Source organism: Hypanus sabinus, chromosome 7 (assembly GCF_030144855.1).
Source record: "Hypanus sabinus isolate sHypSab1 chromosome 7, sHypSab1.hap1, whole genome shotgun sequence".
In the NCBI taxonomy this organism is placed as follows: domain Eukaryota; kingdom Metazoa; phylum Chordata; class Chondrichthyes; order Myliobatiformes; family Dasyatidae; genus Hypanus; species Hypanus sabinus.
In genome coordinates, this window is record NC_082712.1 from 47,648,460 (window position 1) to 47,674,585 (window position 26,126).

Here is a 26,126-nt window from a genome sequence, read left to right on the forward strand (position 1 = left end):
TGCTGACTTCCCCTGGGTCCACGTGCCCCTCTCAGTGTTCCTCTTGTGAATGCACCTGCTACTGTGTCACCAGGTCCAAATCTTCAACCTCCAAGCTGTGCAATGTATGGTATGCATTACAAATCTATAATGCTTCATCATTACTAGCCAATAATAGATATTATTATTATAGAATATTAATAGATTATTATATATATTATTATTTATACTAATATAGACTATTATAATGTATAATATAATATAATACCCTAGAATATTATAATACATATAAAATATAATATAATAATATAGAATATTATTAGAATATTATTATTAATAGAATATTACATGCATTAAGGAAAAACAGTCAAATACACCCTTATACATCTTTTATTATAGGAAAGCCTATTAAAAAACATGTTTTTGAGAACTAGCAACTTGTTAAATGTTTTAGTGTGTGTTCTTTCTAAAAACGAGTGATCCAGGTGAAATTGTTTACTTCTGACTATTGTTCAATAGAAATAGAAATACATTTGACAGTAATAAATAGCAATTCTTGATTGAAACCTGAGTGAAGAATGGAAAGGCTGATGCAGTCATATTGAATTCCCACAGGGTAGTTTATGGCAGTTCTGATGGAGCAACTCAGTGAGTTAAGCAGCATTTGTGGAGGTGTCTGCTTTGAATCAGATGTCCTGAAGCAGAGTCCTAACATGAAATGTTGACTGTTTCTTTCTTCCAGAAGGAAAGGTTTCAATCCAAAATGCTGATGAACCATTTCCCTCCTTAGATAATGTGTAATGTGCTGAGTTCCTCCAGCATTGTGTGTGTTCCTCCTAACAAGCTTGCTTCTATCTTTACTTAACTTGCCAGACTGACCCTGCTCTTCCCTAATCTACCAAAGTATAATCAGTCAAACCTACAAGATCAAAGTAACTCTCACATCTCGTATACTGCGCTATCCAGGTAACTTGTTTTGCATCGTAAGTCAACTGTTAGTATTAGCCATTGGTTATAAATGTAGGCTAAAAAGAAGATAGAGTTTAGAAATATACCACCATAAGCTTCCATTTCCAATATACTTATTCTTTATTAATCAAAGTTCAGTTAATTTTATTATCTAAGTACAGATATATCACCATATACAACCCAGAGACTTATTTTTCTCTGGGCATACTCGGCAACTTTATAGAGTAATCCTGTTTGAGCAGGACGATTTCACTGTGCCTAATCACTAATTACACAAACAACAGATTGTCCAGGCTACAGCTAAAAGTATACTCTACTATGTTAAAATGCTATAACCCAACTTGGTAAAGCCTACTAGGGATATCAGATCAATGTTGATGTTTCAAAAGACCTGGGACCAGAGAGTTATTAATTCAGTGCTGTCTGTTCAATTCATTTCAGACAGCCAAGAACAATGGGATAAGAAAAACTGACACAAGAAGTTCAATTGTTTGGCATCCTCAAGTATTTGAGTATGGGTTAAAGGGAGGAATCTGCACTCAAGGCAAAGTGAAATAGTGAAATCTGTTTTGGTCTACACATCAAGGAGAGGGGGAGAGAGAGAGAGAGAGAGAGAGAGAGAGAGAGAGAGAGAGAGAGAGAGAGAGAGAGAGAGAGAGAGAGCTAGAGAGAGAGAGCTAGAGAGAGAGAGAGAGAGAGAGAGAGAGAGAGAGAGAGACTGTGTGTGTGTGAGAGAGAGAGAGTGAGAGAGCGAGAGAGAGAGCTAGAGAGAGAGAGAGCTAGAGAGAGAGAGAGAGAGAGAGAGAGAGAGAGAGAGAGAGAGAGAGAGAGAGCTAGAGAGAGAGAGAGCTAGAGAGAGAGAGAGAGACTGTGTGTGTGTGTGAGAGAGAGAGAGTGAGAGAGCGAGAGAGAGAGAGCTAGAGAGAGAGAGAGCTAGAGAGAGAGAGAGAGAGAGAGAGAGAGAGAGAGAGAGAGAGAGAGAGAGAGAGAGAGAGAGAGAATGAATTGATTCTTATTTTCCTGTGCCAGAAATCTGGTTTTCAATTGATGTTTTTAATTGATTTCACTGCTATGATTGTTTTTTCCAAGGGCTCCTAACCTCATTGTCAAGCAACTTAGACAACAATATAACCATCATTTGTAGCACCTGATGGCAATTATCTACCTACTTGTGGTATGATACAGTGCTGTAGTGATTTGTGATGTGACAGAAAGGACTTATCACGTGACCTGAAGTTCATTTGATCCTGTGGATAAAAGTTTGAGATTTTAATGAAGAGAGCTTTTTTTGGACTGGAAATGGAAGAGATGATAAGGTCTGGTATTCATTATGAAATAAAACAGTCTTATTGTTGACATATTAATTGGATTGAGACTGTATTGTAAATAGCCAGTGTTTTCTACCATTACAACATAGGCACCAAATCCTCTAATTAATTCATTGTCTTGTTTAGTACTATATTTTGATAAACACTAGGTGTCACACGGGATAATAAGACCATGAGTAGAATTAGGCCAATGGGCCTAGCTAGTCCGCTCCACCATTTTGTCATAGCTGATCCAATGTTCCTCTCAGCCCCAATCTCCTGCCTTCTCTCTGTATCCCTTCATGCCCTGACTAACCAATTAGCCTCTGCCTTAATTATACAAAAGGACTTGGCTTCCACAGCTGCCTGTGGCAAAGAATTGCACAGATTCACCACTCTCTGGTGAAAGAAATTCCTTTTCCTCTCCATTCTAAAAGGGTGCTCCTCTATTCTGAGTCTGTGTCCTCTGATCTTAGACTCTCCCATCATAGGAAACATCCTCTCCACATCCACTCCATCAAGGTCTTTCTCCATTTGATAGGTTTCAATGAGGTCACCCTCATTCTTCTGAATTCCAGTGAATACAGGCCCAGAGCTAATCAATCCTGGAATCATTTTTGTGAACCTCCTTTGAAACCTCTCATTTCAGTATATCCTTTCTAAGATAAGAGGCCCTAAATTGTTCACAGTACTTCAAGTGAGGTCTCACCAGTGCTTTTCAAAGTCTCAACTGTACATTCTTGCATTTATATACGAGTCCTCTTGAAATGAATGCTACCATTGCATCTGCCTTCCTCACCAGAAGCTCAACCTGCAAATTAACCTTTAGGAAATCCTGCACATGAACTCCCAAGTCCCTTTACATCTAATTTTATTTGTATTTTCTCTCCATTTAAAAAATAGTCAATCCTTTCATTTCTTCTACCAAAGTGAGGACCATGCACTGTAAACTGCCATATCTTTGTCCATTCTCCTAATCTGTCTAAGTCCTTCTGTAGCCCCTCTACTTCCTCAAGACTACTTGCCCCTCCATCTATCTTCATACTGTCTGCAAACTTTGCAATAAAGCCATCAATTCCGTCATTCAAATCACTAACATGTAACGTAAAAAGAATCGATCTCAAAATACTAGTCACTGGCATCCAACCAGAAAAGTCTTCCTTTATTCCCAATCAGCCTCTGCTTTCTCTATGCTTGAATCTTTCCGGTAATACCATGGGCTTGTTAATTAGCAATGTGGCAGCTTGTCAAAGGCCTTCTGAAAACCTAAATACACAATATCAATTGATTCTCCTTTGTCTATACTGCCTGTTATTTCTTCAAAGAATTCCAAGAGATTTGTCAGGCAACATTTTCTCTTGAGAAAACCATGCTGACTACAGCTTATTTTATCATATGCTTCCAAGTACCCTGAGACCTCATTCTTAATAGCCAGCGCCAACATCTTCACAACCACTAAGGGTAGACTAACTGGCCTAAAGTTTCCTGTCTTCTGCTTCTCTCCTTTATTGAACAGTGAAGTGACATCTTTAGTTTCCAGTCTACTGAAACAATTCCAGAATCTAGTGATTCTTGGAGGATCATTACTAATGCCTCCACAATTTCTTCAGCCACATCTGTCTGAACCCTGAGGTGTATACCATCTGGCCCGGTTGACTTGTCTACCTTCTGACTTTTAGTTTCCCAAGAACTTTCTCTCTAGTAATGGTAACTTCACACCCCTGACACCATACTACTAGTGTCTTCCACAGTGAAGCCTGATGCAAAATACTTATTTATTTCATCCACCATTTCCTAGTCCCCCATTACTACCTCTCCAGCATCATTCTTCCAGCGATCCAACCTACCCTCACCTCTCTTTCACACTTTATGTATCTGAGGAAAATTTTGGTATCCTCTTTTATGTTACTGGTTAGCTTACTTTCGTATTCCATCTTTAGCTTCTTAATGATTTTCTTAGTTGCCTTCAGTTGGTTTTTACAAGCCTCCCAATCCTCTAACTTCCCACTAACTTTTGCTCTATTATATGCCCTCTCTTGGCTTTTATGCTGGTTTTGAGTTCTCTTGTTAGCCATGGTTATGTCATCATGCATTTAGAATACTTCTTCCTCTTTGGAATGAATATATCTTGTGCCTTCCAAATTGCTTCCAGAAATTCCAGCCATTGCTGCTCTGTTGTCATCCCTGCCAGTGTACTTTTCCAATCAATTCTGGCCAACTCCTCTCTCATGACTCTGCAATCCCCTTTACTCCACTGTAATACTGATACATCTGACTTTAGCTTCTCCTTTTCAAGTTTCAGGGTGAATTTGATCATACTTTGATCACTTGTTCCTAAGGATTCTTTTTACCTTAAGGCCTCTAATCAATTCCAGTTCATTGCCAATCCTTAGTGGGCTCAACCACGATTTGTACTAAAAAGAAATCTCATAGGTACTCTAGAAATTCCCCCTCATGAAATCCAGCACCAACCTGATTTTTCCAACCTGCCTGCATATTGAAATCCACCATGACTATTGCAATATTGTCCTTTTGGCCTTCACTTTCTATCTCCCATTTTAATTTGGAAGCCATGTCCATTCTACTGATTGGAGGTCTGTATACAATTCCCATCAGATTCTTTTTAGCTCTGTAGTTCCTTCGTGATTCAATATCTTCCGACCCCATGTCATCTCTTTCTAATGATTTGATTTCATTTTTACCAACAGAGCAATGCCACCCTCTCTGCCTTCCTGCCTGTCTTTTCAATACAACGTATATACTTGGACATTAAGCTCCCAACTATAATCTTTTAACATCTTTTGAATAGTTAGCTGCCACCAATAGTCCATAACTCCTGAAAATGCTTGATTTCTGTAACTACATTTTCTTTTTTTTGTAATTTATTTTTTTATTCAAGTTCATCATCAAACAAACATTTCCATAAGATGTATTTCAGACATTGTACATATATATCATATAATCATATATATCACAAATCTTCACAAAGTACTTATCTGAGGTATATACTCAAAGAAAAGAGTGGAAAGAAAAAACAAGCAAAAGGAAAGAACTATGTACAAGTAGGGAGTGATTTTTTTTTACAACAGATTCATTGATTGGTGAGAATAAAATCAGGCCTATGAGGCATTATGTAGTTAAACCATTTTTCCCAGTATGAATCAAATTGTTCCAAATTGAATAAAATTCTCTTACGTTTGATTGGATTTAATAGCCCATTGACATTGAAAGAAATGAATTTTATCTTGTTCTTAGCCATCTGTATTTATCTGTCAATGTACCATTGAAATTAGAATAAAACTTAATCGATCTACTCCCTGAACAAATAAGAGCAAAGAAACGCAAATAACAACAAAAATGGCAACGAATGTGTGATTCCAAAGCTGAGGTCTCTAGTAGATGACCCTGCGTTGAGCTAGAGGAAATGTCTAGCTGTGGGGGATAACCTCTTCCTACTTGTGAGTTGAGGGCCCTCATTGCAGTATTCATAAAAGTCAGTGAACAAATCCATTATCCATTACTCCTATATACATACATACATACACACACACATATATATATATATATATACACACACACACATACATACCCATACACACACACATTACATGCACATATATATATTTTCATTTTGGTGGGGAAAAAGGAGTAAGTGAGCGAATAAAGAATAACAACTAAGTAATATAAAATCCACATTATAATAAGTATTTCTCGAGATAGGTATATTACTGTGTACTTTTGCTTCCGTTCAGCTTCTCAACATTTTTTAAAGTTAGCCAAACCTTATGGTTCTTCTGAAGGGGCTGAGGACTGTCTTTGGGAAACTCCCGGTCTCTTCCTGATATACTTCCCTTGGCCTCTTCCCGTCTCCTGCCTTCTCGATTCTCACACTATTTCCCAAGCGGAGCGGGATAATTCCTCATTCAGGCTTTCCCTCGTTTTTGTCATGCTGACGGGCAATCCTCTGGCCTTCATGTCTGTAGTCGCCTCTTCCACCGTCTGGTACAACCGCATCCCGTTGTTATAAAACACTCGAAGTTTAGCAGGGTACGGAGTTTGAAATCTAATCTTGTTTTGCTTCAGTACTCGCTTTACTTCAGAGTATTCTTTGCGTTTCTGCAGGACCGCGGGGGGATAAACTTGGTCAAAATATATTAATTTATCATTGTAAAACACTCTCTTCTTACCCCAGGCCCTTTGTAGAACCTGCACCTTGGTGCTGTACCGCAGGAATTTAATTATTATTGAGCGTGGCTTTCTATCCGGGATGGGTTTCAGAACGAACGCGCAGTGGGCACTCTCGACTTCCAGCTCCATAACTGAGGGAAGATCCAACGCATCCCGCAATAACGTTTCGACAAACTCCATCATAGATGAGCCCTCCGCTCGTTGTAGATTCTGATATTTTTCTGCCATGATCTTCCCTCCACGTCAATCAGTTTACTTTCTTGGTGATGTATTATTTTTATTGTCTTGCTCAGTATCCGTTCCACGTTCTGAACGTGATCTTCCACCTTCTCAATGCGAGTCTCTGCCACCACTATTTTTTGATTAAAGCTGGCGAGCTCTGCCTTAATATCACTGAGCTGCTGCTTTACATCTTTCTGGACCTCCCTTATCTCTCAGGATTTCGAAGATATTCACCACTTCGACTGAACGCGGCCCAGCAGCCGCCTTGCTTGCACGCGGTCGGGTCGGAGAGCTGCTCGCTGCACTCCTCTCGGATGCAGGCTCCGCAGTGTCGGTTTTTTAATTTCCATTTCTTCTCCCCATTCTTGCCCCTCTTTTCAGTTCAAATATTTTTTGAAAAATATTATATTTGATGGGATAACGGGGCTTAATACGCATTTTTCCGGAGGAGCTTGTGACTTAAGCTGCCATTTTCGACGATGATGTCACCGGAAACCCCCCGTGTGATCTCCTTCCAATGTCCAGATTGGTCACTGATCAAAGCTCTCTTTTGCTGTAGCAACCCATGCTGACTTTTTTATTTGGGCAGTGGACCTGAGTGAAACCCCCACCAACTCCCCTGGCAGTACATTCCAGGTATCAATCACTCTGTTAAACTCTCTCCCCTCAGATCTCTTTTAAAACTCAGGACTCTCATCTTAAAAGAAAGCCTTCCTATTTATGATATCCCTTCCATCTACCTTATTTATGCCTCTCATAAAGTGATATACCTCTGCTTCAGCCTTCATCCCTCCAGGGAAAAAAGCCCTACCCCATAATAAAATCCTTCCAATTAGGCAAACCCTGATGAATTCCCTCTGCACTCTCTCCAGTACAGCCACATTCTTCCAGTTGTGTGGTCATCAGAACCACACACCAATTATGCCCTCATCTGTGTTTTGCCATTTAACCAGTGTTTGATCTGGATTCAGCTTGTTACCTTGTGGAAAGAATGTGGAAGGATCTTCTTTTTTTTTTCTTTTTCAATCTTTTTATTAATATCAACATGATAAGATTAGTACATAGATAATGGGATTACAAACTTACAAAATTAAGATGAACATAAAAGGATACACAAGCAATAAGCACAATATAGTTAAGTCTTCCCAAATCATGAATGATATAAATATCATATAAATGAAACAAAATTATATATATATATATATATATATATATATATATGATATATATGATTATATATATGTTGAGAGGATCAGAGTGGGGACACTGATGATTCTGTAAGGATCTTCTAAAATTCTCCATTTCATTGAGTGTCCCACAAGTTCAGCAACACTGAATAGTGGAACAGAGGTTGGCGACAATACCCAGATCTAAACTCTCTGTAGCAGCCCCACCACCACACCCTGTTCAACTTCATTAATTCTCAAATGACATGCCAGCTGTGCTCATGTCAGAGCTGGTGTCTGTTATGCCCATTGTTAATGGGGCAGCCTAAGAAAGTTACAACACTTCTCAAAGGAAACATGACCTAATTCTTAAGTTATACAGCACAGAAAGAGGCCTATTGGCCCAGCATGTCCATGCTGACCAAGGTGACTTCCATTTGGATGGAGCCTGGGTGTTCTTCATAATAAAAGCATAAGAAACATGAGCAGGAGTAGGCCATCCGGCCCATTGAGCCTGTTCTGCCATTCAATAAGATCATGGCTGATCTGACCATGGACTCATCGTCACCTACCAGCCTTTTCCCCATCACCCTTAATCCCCCTACTATGTAAAAATCCATCCACAACTGTCTTAAATATATTTACTGAGGTAGGCTCCACTGCTTCATTGGGCAGAGAATTCTGATGATCCTAAAATAGCAAAAAAAAAGGATATGAAAACAACAAAAAAAAAATACCAGAGATGCTTTAACATGGAGCAGCAAACAATCTGCTGGAGGAACTCAATGGGTGTCAATAGCATGTGTGGGAGAAAAGGAACTGTTGATGGTACAGGTCAAGACCTGGCATCAAGACTGAGAGTGGAGAGCCAAGATGGTTATTATAAAGAGAAAGGGCATGGCAAGAAAGGAGTCTGTGATGATTGGTGGATTGAAGAGGGATGTAATATGACAGGCAGGTTGTGTCAGGTGGTGGGGAAGGGGGGGAGGGTGGGGGTGAGGATGAGGATGAGGGTGAGGGTGGAGCAAGTGCCAGATGAATGATTGATGAAGGCAAACTGAGAGAAAGGAAAGAGGAAAAGGGGGAAAATACAGATGGAGCAAAGTGGAAGCTGGGAGTGTGAAGGGTGGAGACAGCTGCTGGAGTTGGTACCAGTTTTGGAATCAGATAAGTTAAAGATATGAGAGTGGGAACCACTGATGAATACAATTTTGTGAAGGAAATTCACAATGTCAAAACACTGACATTTAAATGTTTACGATCATCATATCACTATTGAAGCGTTGCTGTGCCGGTCTGGCGAAGAGCTTTAAAAACCCAGTCTCCATAAAAGAGGGTCCCGTCTAGCAGAGTGGTCTTCATGGGAGCGGTTGTCATCCGAGTGGTCTGAGTCAGAGTGGAAAGGCTTTGGCTGAACCGGGATTTGGCAAGAGGTAAGTAGTTAAGTTCATTCCTTTTTCCTTGAATGAATAGCAGGTATGTCTGCAGGGCCAGTGTTCTGCTCTGGGCGTCAGATGTGGGATTTCAAGGAGATTTCCAGCTTCTCTGATGGCCACATCTGCGCCAAGTGCATCGAGATGCAGCTCCTTAGAGACTGTGTAAAGGAACTGGAGCTGCAGCTCGATGACCTTTGGCTTGTTAAGGAAAGAGAAGAGGTGATAGACAGGAGCTACAAGGAGGTAATCCCCCGATACAGATAAATAGATGATTAGAAAGGGAAGAGAGAATGTAAGATAGTACAGAGCACCTCTGTGGTTGTCCCCCTCAACAATAAGTATTCCATTTTGAGTACTGTTGGGAGGGGGCGAACTACCTGAGGTAATTATCAGTGGCTGTGCCTCATGTACAGAGTCTGATCCTATAGCTCAGTATGACAGGGAACTGAAGAGAAGGGCAGTGGTAATAGGAGACTCTATAGTCAGGGGGACAGATAGGTGATTCTGTGGATATGAATAAAAAACAAGGATGCTAGTTTGCCTCCAGGGTGCCAGGGTCCAAGATATTTCTGAGCGCATCCACAATATGCTGAAAAGGCAAACAGTGCAGCCAGAAGTCATGGTACGTATTGGTACCCTTGACATAGGTAGAAAAAGGGAGGAGGTCCTGAAAGCAGACTACAGGGAGTTAGGAAGGAGGCTGAGAAGCTGCTGCCTGTGCAACGTAACAGTGAGTACAGGAATAGAATGAGGCATGGATAAATATGTGGCTGAAGAATTGGAGCAGGGGGCAGGGATTCAGATTTCTGGATAACTGGCACCTCTTCTGGGGCAGGTGGGACATGTACAAAGGGAATGGGTTGCATTTGAATCTGAGGGGGACCAATATTCTTGTGGAACGATTTGCTAGAGCTGTTGGGAGTTGTTATGCTAGAGGGGTGGAAACCAATATGATAGAGCTGAGGATGAGCCAGAAAGTTTACAAGTAGATGATGGGTGTAACAAGAATGTAAGGAAGGACAAGCCAATGATTGGGTACAAAGGCAGACAGAGCAAAGAGTTAAAATGTACCACAGATGCAAAATTCAAAAGGGCAAGAATGCAGGACTGAAGGTGCTGTATTTAAATGTGCATAGCATTCAGAATAAGGTGGATGAACTTGTGGTTCAATTAGAGATTGGTTGGTATGACATTGTGGGCATCACTGTGTCATGGCTGAAAGAAGGCCATACTTGGGAGTTTAACATCAAAGGATATACTTTGTGTTGAAAGGACAGACAGGAAGGCATAGGCAGTGGTGTGGCTCCGTTGGTAAGAGATGGAATTACATTTTTAGAAAGAGGTGACATAAGGCCAGAGAAAGATGAATCTTTGTGGGTGGAATTATGAAAATGCAAGGGCTAAAAAAAACCATAATGGAATCATATATAGACCTCCAAACAGTAGCCAAGATGTGGGGTTGAGATTGCAAAGGGAGTTGGAAAAGGCATGGAATAGAGGTAATGACACAATTGTAATGGGCAACTTCAATATGCAATGAGATTGGGAAAAATTGGGTTGGTGTCAGATAGCAAGAGACAGAATTTGGGAAAGGCCATCTTAGATTGGGGGTTATGTAATAACCCAGATCTTATTAGGGAGCTTAATGTAAAGGAACCCTTGGGAGACAATGATCATAACATGATTGAATACATACTGTATTTTGAGAGGGAGAAGCATAAGTCATATATATTGCAATGGAATAAAGGGATTCACAGAGGCATGAGAGACGATCTTGCCCTGGTGGATTGGAGGAGGATACTGGCGGGGGTAACAGCAGAGCAGAGATGGCTGAAGTTTCTGGGAATAGTTCACAAGGCACTGGATAGATATGTTCCACAGAAGAATTTCTCAAATGGCAGGGCTAGGCAACCGTGGATGATAAGGGAAGTTAAGGGCTGCATAAAAGCCAAGGAAAGGACAGAAAAGGTAGCAAAAGTGAGTGTGAAGTTGGCTGATTGGGAAGCTTTTAAAATCCAACAAAAGGCAACTAAAACAGCTATAAGAATGGAAAAGATGAAAGATGAGGGCAAGCTAGCCAATAATATTAAACAAGATATTAAAAGCTTTTTCAATTATATAAAGAAGTAAAAGGGAGGTAAGAGTTGATAATGGATCACTGAAAAATGATTCTGGTGAGGTAGTAGTGGGGGGCAACGAAATGGCAGATGAACTAATTGGGTACTTTGCATCAGTCTTTACTATGGAAGACATTGCAGTGTGCCAGAGTTCTGTGAGTGTCAGGGAACAGAACTAATAGCAGAGTGCCATTGCTATTACAAAGAAAAACGGCAAAAGGCAAACTCAAAGGTCTGAAGGTGGATAAGTTACCTGAACCAGATGGACTACATCCCAGAGTCCCGAGAGAAGGTGCTGAAGAGATAATGGATGCAATGGTCATGATATTTCAAGAATCACTCGATTCTGACATGGTCCTGCAGGACTGGAAGATTGCAAACGTCACTCCACTCTTCAAGAAGGGAAGAAAGCAAAAGGAAGGAAATTATAGACCAGTTAGCCTATCCTCAATGGTTAGGAAATTGTTGGAGTCTGTTATTGAGGATGAGGTTTTGGGGTACTATGAGACCAATGGTAAAATAAGTCAAAGTCAGCATGGTTTCTTTGAAGGGAAATGTTACCTGACAAATCTGTTACCATTTTTTGAGGAGCAGGGTGAACAAAGGAAAGGCAGTGGATGACATTTACTTGGATTCTCAGGAGGTATTTGATAAGTTGCCACACATGAGGCTGCTTAATAAGATAAAGTCCAATGACAGTACAAGAAAGATATTGGCATGGATAGAGGAATGACTGACAGGCAGGAAAAAGTGAGTGGGAATAAAATGGACTTTTTCTGGTTGGTTGCCAGTGACAAGTGGTGTTCCTCAGGGGTCAGTATTGGGACCATTATTTTCCACATTGTTTGTCAGTAATTTGGATAATGGAGTTGATGGTTTTGTGGCAAAGCTTGTGGATGATATGAAGATAGGTGGAGGGGTAGGTAGTGCTGAGGAAGCAGTGCAATTGCAGCACAGGACATAGGCAAATTAGAAGAATGGACAAAAAAGTGGCAGATAGAATACAGTGTTGGGAAATGTACGATAACACATTTTGGTAAAAGGAAAAATAATGCAGACTATTACCTAAATGGGGAGAAGATTCAAACATCAGAAGTGCAGAGGGACTTAGGGGCCCTAGAATGTTCATTTACAGGTTGAGTTTGTGGTAAAGAAGGCAAATACAATGTTGGTATTCATTTCAAGGGGAATAGAATATAAAAGTAAGGAGATAATGCTGAGGCTTTATAAGACACCAGTCAGGCCACACTTGGAGTATTGTCTACAGTTTTGGGTCCCATATCTCAGAAAGGATGCGTTGTTATTGGAGAGGGTCCAGAGGAGGTTCACAAAGAGAATTCTGGGATTGAAGGGGTTAACATATAAGGAGCATTTGGCAGCTTTGGCTGTACTCTCTGGAATTTAGAAGAATCCATGGGGATTTCATTGAAATCTACTCAATGTTGAAAGGATTAGATAGGGTGGATGTAGAGAGGATGTTTCCTGTGGTAGGGGTATGCAGAACTGGAGGGCACAGCCTTAAAATTGAGGGTAACCTTTTAGATGGAGGTAAGGAGGAAGATTTTTAGCCAGAGTGGTGAATCTGCCACAGACTGCAGTGGAGGCCTGTTCCATGGGTATATTTAAGATGGAACTTGATCAGCCAGGTTTTCAAAGGATATGGTGAGAAGACAGGTGTATGGGGTTGAGTGGGATCCAGCATCAGCCATGATGGAACGGCAGAGCAGATTTGATGGGCTGAATGGCCTAATTCTGTTCCTGTGTGTTACGGTCTTGTTTCAGATGTTAGTTTGTCTGTGAGAAATGGTGAAATCAGTGGCCCTGCTCAGACCACCTCATGATCTTTCAACATCTTAGTGCTGATGATAAATATTTGACTGCTTTAATTGTGTCTGCTAAAAACTTTAAAAAATTAGCGAAGAAAAATCGAATTTAACTGCATTTTACACTTATATCCCATTCAAATGAGTTGGGTCACACAGCTTTAGCCACAACCAAGGGAATGGATACAAGATCCATGCAGATCCATGCTAGGGATGGAGGTTAGATACGCACATATCTGACCTCTAGTTCATTTGTGACCTCTGCCTTGCAATGGACTGGAAGTTAAAAGCAGGCTGACCATCAAAGAACATACCATCAACATGCACTATTGTACCAGCACAAGGTCTACTGTGTCAGTGTAACATCATTCCAGCACTTTGAAGTTAAAATGACTCAATCTAATATATTGCAAAATTAATATTGCATTCTGCATGTGATCATTAACATTAATACTGCATTGATTGCATTTTTAATCCTACCCACATTCTCATCATTTTCTCAAAGCTTCTACCACATACCCACAAAACAAGAGAAACCTGCAGAGGCCAATTAAACTACCAGTTTGTCTTCAGGATGTGGAAGGAAACTGGAGCACATGGAAGAAACTCGTGCGCAATGGGGAGAATGTTCAGACTCCACTCAGACAGGGCAGGGGGTCAGAATTGAAGCCAGATCACTAGAACTGTGAGACAGAGGCTCTACTGCACTACTCAGCTGAAGTAACTGATCAGCCAGGATCTGACTGGATGGGAGAGAAGGCAGATTGACTCTTCCTGACCTTTTCCTCAAATGTTCTTAGGTTAACTGGTTCGAGTAAAGATTAATCAAGGAAAGAGTTGTTGTTACATTTAGTTGAGACATAATGGATCTATCATGTTGGAAAAACTTCACCATCACTCAGAAAAGGAACAAAAGTTAATAGAAAACACAGGCGAGACACAAGAAAACAGCACAATTACCATTAAGGTAAATAATTGCGAAAGCCAGAGAGAAAAAAAGATGTTCAGAATGAATTGAGAAATTCAATCAAGTAGGAGTTTGAGAGAGAAAAAGAAATTTAGGACAGCTTCAGTTTGTATTGTAGAGGAAATTGAGAGAGATTGGGACACCTGTATTTGGTTCTTATACAAAGAATAAAATGATGTACCTGGTGCTTATTCTGGCAGCAGGTCTGTCACTGCACTCACTTTCATCTACTAGAAGAATCAATGCTGAAATGGTAAAGAACTGCCTACAGAACACACAAATAATGATGGACATCATGTGTGGACGTTATTCTACCAACCGGATTTTTGTCAGTTCCTATCAACCTGGTGAGTATTGAAACATCTTCTCTAGTTGAGAGTGGAGAAATAGTCAGCCACCAACAAGGTATTTACTGTAGGTGTCATAGTTATTGAAATGTGACATCATGATCATGAATTCAGTTTGCATATTGGCATTATCACTTAATGTCACTTAATAAGTGTTGATCTACGTAGGTATAAAAAAAAGGCACTTAATCTATATTAACACAAGATTGAGATAGTACTAGTGCTTGTTTACTCAACTGACATCAAGAGATCAAGACCTTTGATGCAAAGACACGTTTGAATCCCAATATGACAATTGGAGAAATTATTAAATGAATCTGGTATCAGCAATTTTATCCGTGAAGCTAATGGATTGTCATAAGACTGATTTCACTGATGTGTCCCTTTTAGCCACAGGTAAGGTCCCAGAAGACTGAAGACTGAAGAACCCATTTTTTCCCAGAGTGGAAATGTCAAAAACTAAAATTTAGTAAGTGAAGGGGGAAGCTCGCGAGAAAAGTTTTTTTTTACCAGAGACTGAAATGTGTTTAGAATCCATGAACGCGGGAGGTGGTAGAAGCATTACATTTAAGAGACATTTAGATAGGCACATGAACAGGCAGAATAAAGAGGGGTATTAATCATGCGTAGGCAGATAGGATTCGTGTTTATATTGTGTAGTTAAATAGGGTTTTTTTTTTGTCAAATTCAAGGATTACTTATAGTCATGAAATGCTCATGAATGTAAGCGATTCAATGCCATTGTGATATTTCCTGTGTTTGTCTGCGGTTTAGAAAATTTACCACTAAAGCTTCTTCGGACTCAAGAGCAATGATGGCGGCTGGAAAAATGCTCACCTCCAGAAGATATAGATGTAAACGTGTGGTCGCTCTGTCACGCTGGTAACACACAGGCTTCCGCACTGCTCCCCCGGCAATCTGCCAATCTCCCGGCAGTCCTCGTTCTTATAATTGAGAGGAAAGAGTTAGTGCTACTCATCAGGACTAACAAGGATTGTGCATATATTTCTGCCTTTTGGTTTGTTAAAGCATGGCTTAACTCAAACAAACCAGACAACTTGGTTCAAATGCCAGGATGCCAGCTATTTAGAGCAGATGGTAATATTACACTATGCAGCAATTCATGTGGTGCTGGTTTATTCATGTTTATAAGTAATAAATAGTGCAGGATCGTGTCTGTCATTCTTTATGTTTCCTCTGCTGACTTAGAGGTTCTTTTCATTTATTGTAAACCATTCTATCTATGCTGGGAATTGCACTCTGTTATCCTGGCTGGTATTTACATTTTCCACTCATGTGAACTCTCAATCTGCACAATGGCAGTTGGCTCTTAACATTAATGATTTGGAAAATAAATTTCCTAATACCTTTATTTTCATTATGGGGGGATTTTAACCTTTGGAAGATGAAACTATTGCCCAAGTGCCATCAGAGGATTCGCTGCCCCACACCTGAGGGCAGAACTTTACATCACTTCTATACCAACATTAAAGGGGCATTCTGTCCTAATCCAGGGCACTGCTTGTCAACTCTGACCATGGCATGATTGTGCTAGTTCCCAGCTATAATTGCAAACTGAAACACTCTAAACCAACCAGCACCATCAAATGGTGATGGACTCCTGATGCTGTTGGAAGGCTGACAGGCTGCTTAGGCTCCACGGATTGGAGGGCCATAGAAGGTTGGTGTCGCAGTATAGATGAATATGCTGACACTGTAACGTCCAACGTTAGTGAAGACATGTGTCTTCCTAAAAAGATCATTGTCAGGTATAATAATGACAAACTGTGGGTCACTAGGGAGTTGAGGATCCACACATCGACAAAGGATCATGCCTACAGGTCTGGAAATAGAGCTCTGCCAAACAGCAGTTTAATAAAGCACTGAAAGTGGTGAAAGCCACTTGCAAGGATCAGCTAGAGATAGGCTTTAACAACAGTAGCCGGCGAGTCTGGAGTTCTCTACAAAGACTTACAAACTTCAAACAGAAGTGCTCCCAAGTGTACCCCTCCCCTACCTTGGCCATTAGCCAATCAGTTTTATTATCAGTTTGAAAAAGAAAATCAACCTCTATCTCTTCTCACTTCCTCTGATCCTGATGTGCTGAGCTCTTACTCCACTTCCCTTTAACAAACATTCTAGTGTCATTATCCCCCCTTCACCCCAGCCCCATTCACCTTTTTCAGCTTCCTCCCCCTCTTGCCCTCTCATTCCATCCCACCCTACACTTTCTGTGAAGCAAGAAGACATGCACAAACTATCTGATAAACAGAACATCAGGAAAGCTGTAGGCTCTGATGGTGTCTCAACTGGTACTCAACACTAGGCGAATCAGCCTGCACCTGTCTCCACTGAGATATTTAACACATCCTTGTAACTATGCAGGGTTGGGCTGCTTTAAAGTCAAACAATCATTCGAGTTCCCAAGAAAACTTTTCATTGCTGTTTGTAAGTCAGTCGCTCTGAATTCAGTAGTCATGAAACCCTTGAATACTTGCTGTTGGCCTACCTTTAAGTCCATTACTGATCCACTTCTTGACCTGCTGCTTGTGGACCAAATCGCTCGATTAAGGATGCAGTTCATTTGTGCCGTCACTACAGTCTTCAACATTTGGACTCCTTGACACCTTGTTTGTGGATTTTAACTCCACCTTCAACGCTATTGTTCTGGAGTTGCTCCACAGAAAGCTAACCCAGCCAACTAAACCCTATAGTATCTGTCAAACTTCCTTACAGGAAGGCTGCACTCCCACTTGTTAGACATAATGCCTATAAGCACAGGCTCTCCCCAGGGCTTCGTTCTTTCACCCCTCCTATTCTCACTTTATACAAATTACTCAACCTCCAGAGACAAGTATGTTAAAATCCTGAAGTTCATGGTTGTCATAGCTGTAGTTGGTCTCACTCATCTTTAATAACAAAGTGATGTGCCTCAAAGAGAGGTAGACTGTCTTGCAGCATGGTGTGTTCATAACAGTTTGGAGCTTAATGCTATCAAGAGAGTGAAAAAGAGGATTGACTAATGACAACCTCCTATCTTGCCCCTGCACTTGCTGTATCTGTGTCAAGTCATTGAAATTTCTGGAGATGACTATTATCAATATTGTGAAGTAGGACAAGTATGTTACATTCATCTCTAGAAAGCCCAGCAAGGATTGTTCTTCCTATGCCAGATTAGGAAACTTAACATCTCAAGGGCAATTCTGGTGAATTTTTACTCAGCCATCATTGAGAGTGTTGTGACCACATCTATCACCATTTAGTTTCCTGCTGCCTCCTCCCTCTCTGAGTCCAGGTTGCAGTGAGTAGTTCACTCAGTGTAGAAGATCATTTGACTGTCAGCTACTGATATCAAAAGACTTGTTTATTGCCAGAGCAAAGAAAAGAGTTGAAAAATTAATGCTAACTCCACCCATCTTAACAGTCACCTATTCACCAAGTTGCCTTCATGGAGACACCACAAGTCCATGACCACCTTTCTGCTCTCCTTGTTCTGTTGATAACTACTGAGTCTGCTCATATGTTCACATTTATTTTAGTTTGTTGCATTTGCATTTGTGGCCATTCTTCTAACTGTTGATTTTTCATGGCTGTTTGGACTATTCTCTTGTAAATTGTTGGTTTCCATTGTGTTGTCTGTTATGGTATTGTCCATGCTTGGCACCCAACCGCAATCAATTCTGTTATGGCAGTAAAGAGATTCTGATTCTGTTTCTGATTGTGCTGTTATATAGACAATAATATCCTAGAGGCCATGAAATCTGCCATCTTTGCCCTGTCTGACCTATCTGTGACACCATGCCTGTCACTGGGTTTCATTTTTAACTTGCTCCAATGTTCAGAAGCAGTTAGGATGAATTGTAAATGTTCACTTTTTAGCAACATTGGTTTCTAGTGAAAAAGGAAATGAAGTAATTGGCATCATAGTGTGAAATGAAGGCACATCCATTTGATGAAATATACAGGCAAATATTGTACTCCAAAAGCATTATCACAGTTTTAACTTTCAATGTCCAAAGTTAAAGTTAAGTTTATTGTCATATGCATAAGAAGATGTTTGCACAGGGGCAATGACAAACTTACTTATAACAATATCACAGCCACATTGCATCATATAAGCAGTATTCACAAGAAAAACATAAATGCAACATTTTTAAGAATGAGACAATTAGAACAAAATATACACGAGAAAATCTACAGATGCCGGAAATCCAAGCAATGCACAAAAAGTACTGGAAGAACACAGCAGGCCAGGCAGCATCTATGGAAAAGAATAAACAGATGTCATTTCGGGCCGAGACCCTTCATCAGGACTGGAAAAAATGATGAGAAGTCAGAGTGAGAAGGTGGGGGAGGGGAGAAAGATAATTGGGCAGGTAAGGAGATACGATGAGAGAGGGAGATGGGAATGGGGGAATGGTGAAGGAAGGGGCATGTGTGTAGCCTCCAAACTGATAGCATAAACATTGATGTCTTGAACTTTTGGCAATTGCTCCCCGCCCTTCACCACTCACCTTATCTCCTTACCTACCCACCAGCTCCCTTTGTGCCCCAACACCTTCCTTTTCTTCCTTGGACTTCTATCCTGTCTATCAGATTGCTCCTTCTCCAGCCCTTTATCTCTTTCACCAATCAACTTCCCAACTCCATTTTTTTCACCCCTCCCCCTCTCTCAGTTTCACCTACCATCATGTACTTCTTCCTCCCCTCCCCCACTTCCTTGATCTCACTTCTGATCTTTTTTTCCAGTCACGGTGAAGTGTCCCAGCTTGAAACATTGAATGTTTACTCTTATCCATAGATCCTGACTGGCTTGTTGAATTCCTCCAGAATTTTGTGTGTATTGCTGGAATAAAATACATCTGTTTTGGTGCAAAGTGATCAATGTGGTCATGGCATTGCTTAATTCTATTGATTAGGGTTGTGCTGGGCTAATTGGCTTCATTGTTCAAGCACAAGTACATGAAGACCAATCAGAAAAAGTCATCAGTGTCAGTTCAAGTCAACTTAAAGGGGAGGTTCTGATTGCGAATGAGTCAAAGTGGAAGTCATTGCTTATGGCTGAGAAGGTTGATGAAAGCTAAGGTGGACCACATAACAGAAGATGTGCCTATCCCTCCCCACTATTGAGGGCATTCTCAAGAGGCTGTGCCTCAACAGGTGACATGCATCACCATTGGGCATGCTTTCTTCTCATAACTACCATCAGGCAAGACCCAAACTCAATGATTCAGAAACAGCTTCTTCCCCTTCACCATCAGATTTCTGAATAGTCCATGAACTCAAGAATTTCCTCATTGTTTCTTCTTTGTTGCATTATTATTTATTTTTATGATTTATATTAATTTTCCATCTTTGTGTACAGCTGTTGCAAAATTAAAATATTCATTATTTAATCAGTAATAAATTTGATTCTGATTCTGAAGTTGGTTGCACTGCATAAGGAACAATACGATCGTCTTTCACCTTCCTTCACACATCCTGCTTCCCCTTCACCCAAGTCTCTTGTGATTTATAAATTATAGAAGTAATATTGCAATCACCCACTTACTGCAGTCACAGGCTACTGACCTGTACATAGCGGAGGCACGATGACAACTCGCTGATACCTCCTCTTATCTACCTCTGGACCATGACCCCACTAGGGAGCACCAGTCCATTGTCTCCCAAACCATTTCCAATCTCATCAGCTCGGGAGATCTCCCATCCACGGCCACCAAACTTATAGTTCCCACACCCCACACTTCCCGTTTCTACCTCCTACCTAAGATTCACAAACCTGCCTGTCCAGGCAGACCCATTTTCTCTACTTGCTCCTGCCCCACTGAACTCATTTCTGCCTATCTCGACACTGTTTTATCTCCCCTTGTTCAATCCCTTCCCACCTATGTCCGTGATACTTCCCATGCTTTACACCTCTTCAAAGATTTCAAGTTCCCTGGCCCCCACTGCCTTATTTTCACGATGGACGTCCAGTCCCTATATACCTCTATCCCCCACCAGGAAGGTCTCCAAGCTCTCCGTTTCTTCCTGGATTCCAGACCCAGACGGTCAACCTCTACCATCACTCTTCTCTGCCTCGTGGAATTAGTCCTCACCCTTAACAATTTCTCCTTTGGCTCCTCCCACTTCCTCCAAACTAAAGGTGTAGCTATGGACACCTGCATGGGTCCGAGCTACGCCTTCCTTTTTGTCGGCTATGTGGAGCAATCTATGTTCCAAGCCTACACTGGTACCTGTCCTCCTCTTTTCTTGTGTTATATCGATGACTGCATCGGTGCTGCTTCCTGCACGCATGGTGAGCTCGTTGACTTCATTAACTTGGCCTCCAACTTTCACCCCGCCCTCAAATTCATCTGGTCTGTTTCTATCTCCCTCCTCCTGACTAGCTATCGTGTCTTCTCTAGACATCCTACCCCGATGTCTACTAACACAGTCTATCTAGACTATTCCTCCTCCCACCTGTCTCCTGCAAAAATGCTATCCTTTCTCTCAATCCTCCACCTCTGCCGCATCTGCTCTCAGGATGAGGCCTTTTCATTCTGGACAAAGGAGATGTCTTCCTTTTTTAAAGAAAGGGGCTTCTCTTTGTCCACTATCAACTCTTGCCCTCAGATCGCGTCTCTGTATTTCACGCAGGCTCCTGCTCAGACCAGTACCCCTCTGCCAGCCACCAGGATAGAGTCCCCTGGTCCGCACCTATCACCCTACCAGCCTACAGATCCGATCTTAACCGTAACTTCCGCCACCTCCTACGTGATCCACCACCAGCCACATCTTCCCCTCCCCCCCACTCCCAGCTTTCCACAGGGATCGCTTCCTGCATGACTCCCTTGTCCATTCATCCTCCCATCCCTCCCCACCGGCCTCCCTCCAGGCACTTATCCCTGCAAACGGAAGAAGTGCTACACCTGCCCCCACATTTCTTCCCTCACCACCATCCCAGGCCCCAGACAGTCCTTTCAGGTGAGGCACCACTTCACCTGCGAGTCAACTGGGGTGATATACTGTATCCGGTGCTCCCGATGTGGCCATTTATATATTGGGGAGACCCGCCGCAGACTGGGAGACCGTTTCGCCGAACACCGGAGCGCAGTCCTCCAGCAGTGGCGGGATCTCCCTGTGGCCACACACTTCAATTCTACAGATCACTCCCACTCCGACATGTCTGTCCATGGCCTCCTCTACCGTCAAGATGAGGCCACACGCAGGTCGATGGAGCAATACCTTATCTCCCACCTAGGTAGCCTCCTACCTGCTGGCATGAACATTCAACTCACAGACCTCCGTTGATACCCCTGCACCCCCCCACCCCATCCCTATCTATAATTTTAGTCTGATTCTCTTTCTCTCTCTTTTCCTCCCTCATTATAATCTCCCCCCAGCCCTACCTTTCTTTCTCTTTTATTTCCCGTAATTCTCCACCTTCCCCCCCTAGCCCATTTCCCTCCAGCCTATCACTTCCCAGCTCTCTACTTTATCCCTCCCCCCACTTCTTATCCCCCCTCGACCATCCCATGTTACTTCACTCCTGATGAAAGGTTTTGGCCTGAAACGTCGTCACTGCCTCCTCCCATAGATGCTGTCTGGCCTACTGAGTTCTGTCAGCATTTTGTGTTTTTATAGATTACTGTTATTCTACTTTTCGTATTTTCTGTTTCAGGTCTTGAAACCCTATTTGCCCAGTCAAGCAGCAAAAAAAACACCCTGCCTCTTGTTCTGGACCCTGCAGCCATCAGCTTGGATGCAGACACTTCAGACCCAGAAGGGAGCAGCCTAGAGGAGACATCTGCAAATGGTGAGTCACTAGGCAGGAGTAGCTTCCAGACGGAAAGGGTAGACACGGATCCACTCACCCAGAGGAAAATCTCATCCAATCTATGCCACAAATGAAAAGTAACAATGCAACAGCCTGCAGACATCAAAGGTTGATGACATCATGCAATGAAATGCTCAGTGACCTGGCCAGTGCTCCACAAGTGCACTCAGTTCACAGAGGTGACTATGCGCTTCTGGCTGTCTGTCATTTTAATTCCCCATCCCACTCTCACCCTGAACTCTCTGTGGCCCCCTGCACTATTGCAATAAGGCCTAACAAGCTGGGAACAATACCTAATTTTTCATCTGGTATGTTGCAGTAATGGATTTTCCAACTTTAGCTATTTTGCTGTTTCTTTCCACTGTACATACCATTCCTCTCCCTTTATTCTCATTGCCATAAACTGCCTGTACAGCACATTTCAACAGGCCTGTCCATACAACATCACGTAGTCTTCACAACACTGGCAACGCATTACATAGACAACTCTCCATTCAACCTCTGTCCATCATTTCACCCTATAACAGACATTCTATTAATTGTCTCTCCTACCACTTTGGTTAGTTAGATCAACTTGCCTTCAACATTTCTTAGTTCTGATGAAGGGTCTTTGACCTGAAATGCTGACTTATTTCTGCTTCACCAAAGTTCTTCCAGCATTTCTGTCTTTTCTTCCAATTCCAGCCTTAGTTGTTTTCCTACTCTGCAAGATGCAACACCACAGAGTATATAAGGGCATTGTTTGAAAATAGATTGTAAAAAACATTAAAGGGGCAGCACTGTAACGTAACTGGTAGAAAATGCAGAGTAGTTGACTTTACCTAAGCAGTTGGAGAAAGCAGTTGGCTCTTCCCAATACATCAGGGGTACATTCCTTCCTATCATGGGTAGCATGCAAAGAGTGAGCAGTTTCAAGTTCCTAGGTGTCAATGTCTCTGAAGATCTATCCCGAGCCAAACATATTGATGCAATTACAAAGGCACTACAGCGGCTATATTTTATTAGAAGTTTCAGGATATTTGATACGCCATCAAAGACTAGCAAATTTCTGCAGATGTACTATGGAGAGCATTCTAACTGGTTGCATCACTGTCTGGTATGGAGGGACCAGTGCACAGGATCAGAAAAAGCTGCAGAAGGTTGCAAAGTCATCCAGCTCCATCATGGGCACTGGCCTCCCCAGCATCAATGATATCTTCAAAAGGTAATCCCTCAAAAAGGCAGCATCCATTGTTGACTCCCATTGCCCAGGACATGCCTTCTTCTCATTCCTCCCATCAGGGAGGAGGTATAGGAGCATAAAGATACACACTCAACATCTTAGTAACAGCTTCTTTCCCTCTGCCATCAGATTTTTGAACTGACGATGAACCAACCCATGAACACTACCTCACTATTTTTGTTTTTCTTTCTCTCTTTTTGCACTGCTTATTTAATTTAATTATATATATATCGTATGCGACTGATATTAAACCTGATTCAGACATCTGCAGGAGGTGCTGCCTCAAGGAAGCAGAATCCATCAAAAGGAACAGCTTCTTCCCTGCCACCATCAAATTTCTGAACAGCCCATAAACCCATGAACTCTACTTCACTACTTTGCACTTTTTACCACAATTATTTTATTACATATGTATTTTTATTATAATTTTGATGTGTTGCACTGTATTGCTGCCACAGAACAACAAATTTCATGACGTGCATCAATGATAATAAACCTGATTCTGATTGAAAGATTCCCACCATCTTTCACAGCTGCCATGGGACAGCAGGTACAGATGCCAGAAGACCCACACCATCAGTTTCAAGAACAGCTATTTCCCTTTAACCATTCACTTCTTGAACCTACCTGGAAAACATTAATCACTACTACAGTTTAGCAACACTCTGAACACTCTGATCACTTTTCACTAAAATGGACATTTTTTGTTTTAATTGAGTTATATTTCTTGTAAATATTGTTTATAATTTGTTTAATAATCATTTTCTCCTGAATGCTGCTTACATGATGCTAAGTAGCTATGATGCTTATGCAAGTAATTTTTCATTGCACTTGTCATACGTGTACTTCTGCATGTAACAATAAACTTGACTTTGACTTTGAAAGGTGAGGTTTAAAAGAATATCAATTGAAAATATAGAGAATAAGGGTCAAAAATATATTGTGAAATTATTAACTTTAATAAAATATTGAAAGAATATGCCTCTGTAAAGAGGATGGTGAACCTGCTTTATGGATCTCCCAATCCATAGATTAGTCAATTAAGTCTCTCAAGTGGAGCACCGAACAGCTTTGAAGAAGTTGCAAAAATGACTACCATTGGTTTCTATGTTATTCTGTACATTCAAAAGCTTAACCAGATATGAATCATAGAGTAATACAGCTTAAAAACAGGCCCTTCAGCCCAACTGGTTCATGCTGACCATAACTCAGATCTAAGCTAGTACAATTTGGATCATGTCCCTCTGACCGTCTTCTACCTGTAGATTTGCCCAAGTGTTGTAAATGTACATGGCTAAACTACCTCTTCTGGCAGCTCATTCCATATGTACACCTTAGAGTGTCAAAGTAATAGAATAATTGTTCATATGTGTTTTTTTCTCTGTATAAGTAGATGTCCTCCACTGGTTGGAGTTGAGTGTGAGTATTGCATTCAAGCTGTCTACGTGATATGCAAGCCAGTGCCCAAGTCAAGGCAATATGATATGGAGAGCAAGCTGCTGCCCTCGCTGAAGCTTCTCCTCTCCACGCAGCGGCTCAATCCAAAGGAACAGCAACACCAACATCGTTTGGCGCCAGTGGAGTCACAGCAGTTTCCAGTCAGTGTTGAATTCAGCACATGACTGCCTTAGGGACTCCAGCCCCAGATTCTTCCTCAGGGTTTACTCCCAAAACCTACCCTATGAGTGGGTATAACCACAAGGTAGCAGGGGTTTGAGATCAGAGTTTTCCTTCTCCTAGATGAGCTGCCATCTACAGCTGATGAGCCCCATCTGCCCGAAGTGACTGGTTTTAAGGCACTAGTACCCTACCTTTGTCCCTCCTCCTGTCAGTAGAAATGGTTCTGCCAGGCTTAGGGACTAAGCCACATGTGAAGGTCAGGATTTGGTTGTCAGAGGTTATTTGAGATGCACGCCATTGGGAGCATTTAATCGGCAGTGTCAGCTTATTCCTCACTATTTCCTCCTGGCAATGACAACCTGAAGGAACCTTGAAGCATAGTATCTGAGCTTACTCCAACAGAGTAGCTCAGACTCCCTCCCCTTTGAAAGAGAGAAAGAGAGCAGCAAAGTGTGGTGATACAAAGGAAAATAAAACCAATCCCAATAACCCTGTAGTGTTCACAGCCGGAATTCTATCTCTGTTGCAGCTGACTTTCAGGCTTTGTATACAAATGACGATACTAATAAGCAGGATGTGAGGATGATTCCAGATATAAATGTGATCCATGGGAAACATCTGTGGAAGTCATACAATGGCCAGCAACAATTGCAGACTGAAGGCAGTCGAGAAGATGAGATGGCGAGTGATTTTATGGACTACATGACTGCAGGTGTACGTGACAACATAATACAAACTATTACTCCAAAAAATCACAGATTTAAAAATATGTCAGGCAAACAAATATCGGTTTTATTTAGATGTTGCGTTGAAGGCTGTGCCAAAAATGATTTATATGAATACTGCAAATAATAAAATAATGTTGACCTCAAATCTTCATTTCTGGATTCTTAAATACATTAATTCATGAAAAGCTGGAGGATAAATTTTCAGAAATAAGCTAG

At 41.5% G+C, this 26,126-nt stretch overlaps 1 protein-coding gene across 4 annotated transcripts; it reads left to right on the forward strand.

The window, feature by feature from the left end:
• LOC132396322 (uncharacterized) lies at positions 1–26,126 on the forward strand. 4 transcript variants are annotated; one of them, XR_009512951.1, is made up of 5 exons: positions 1–109; positions 9,113–9,264; positions 14,912–14,990; positions 22,185–22,319; positions 25,712–26,126. XR_009512951.1 is itself a non-coding variant. In XM_059973838.1 (5 exons), the coding sequence occupies exons 3-5, from the start codon at positions 14,425–14,427 to the stop codon at positions 26,032–26,034; spliced, it is 555 nt and encodes a 184-aa protein (XP_059829821.1). In that variant the 5' UTR covers positions 1–109; positions 9,113–9,264; positions 14,375–14,424; the 3' UTR covers positions 26,035–26,120. The 4 variants fall into 4 exon arrangements, 3 of the variants coding, with proteins under 3 accessions (XP_059829821.1, XP_059829820.1, XP_059829822.1); XM_059973838.1 differs by lacking the exon at positions 14,912–14,990 and adding an exon at positions 14,375–14,521 and having other exon boundaries at positions 25,712–26,120; XM_059973837.1 differs by lacking the exons at positions 1–109; positions 9,113–9,264; positions 14,912–14,990 and adding an exon at positions 14,056–14,521 and having other exon boundaries at positions 25,712–26,118.

What these genes read in the sequence shown, in the direction of transcription:
- LOC132396322 (XM_059973837.1), top strand. Translation starts at nt 14,347, where the DNA reads ATGATGTACCTGGTGCTTATTCTGGCAGCAGGTCTGTCACTGCACTCA. An exon ending in TGTCAGTTCCTATCAACCTG is followed by an intron (nt 14,522 to 22,184) that starts GTGAGTATTGAA and finishes TTTCTGTTTCAG; the next exon opens with GTCTTGAAACCCTATTTGCC. An exon ending in AGAGGAGACATCTGCAAATG is followed by an intron (nt 22,320 to 25,711) that starts GTGAGTCACTAG and finishes TCTCTGTTGCAG; the next exon opens with CTGACTTTCAGGCTTTGTAT.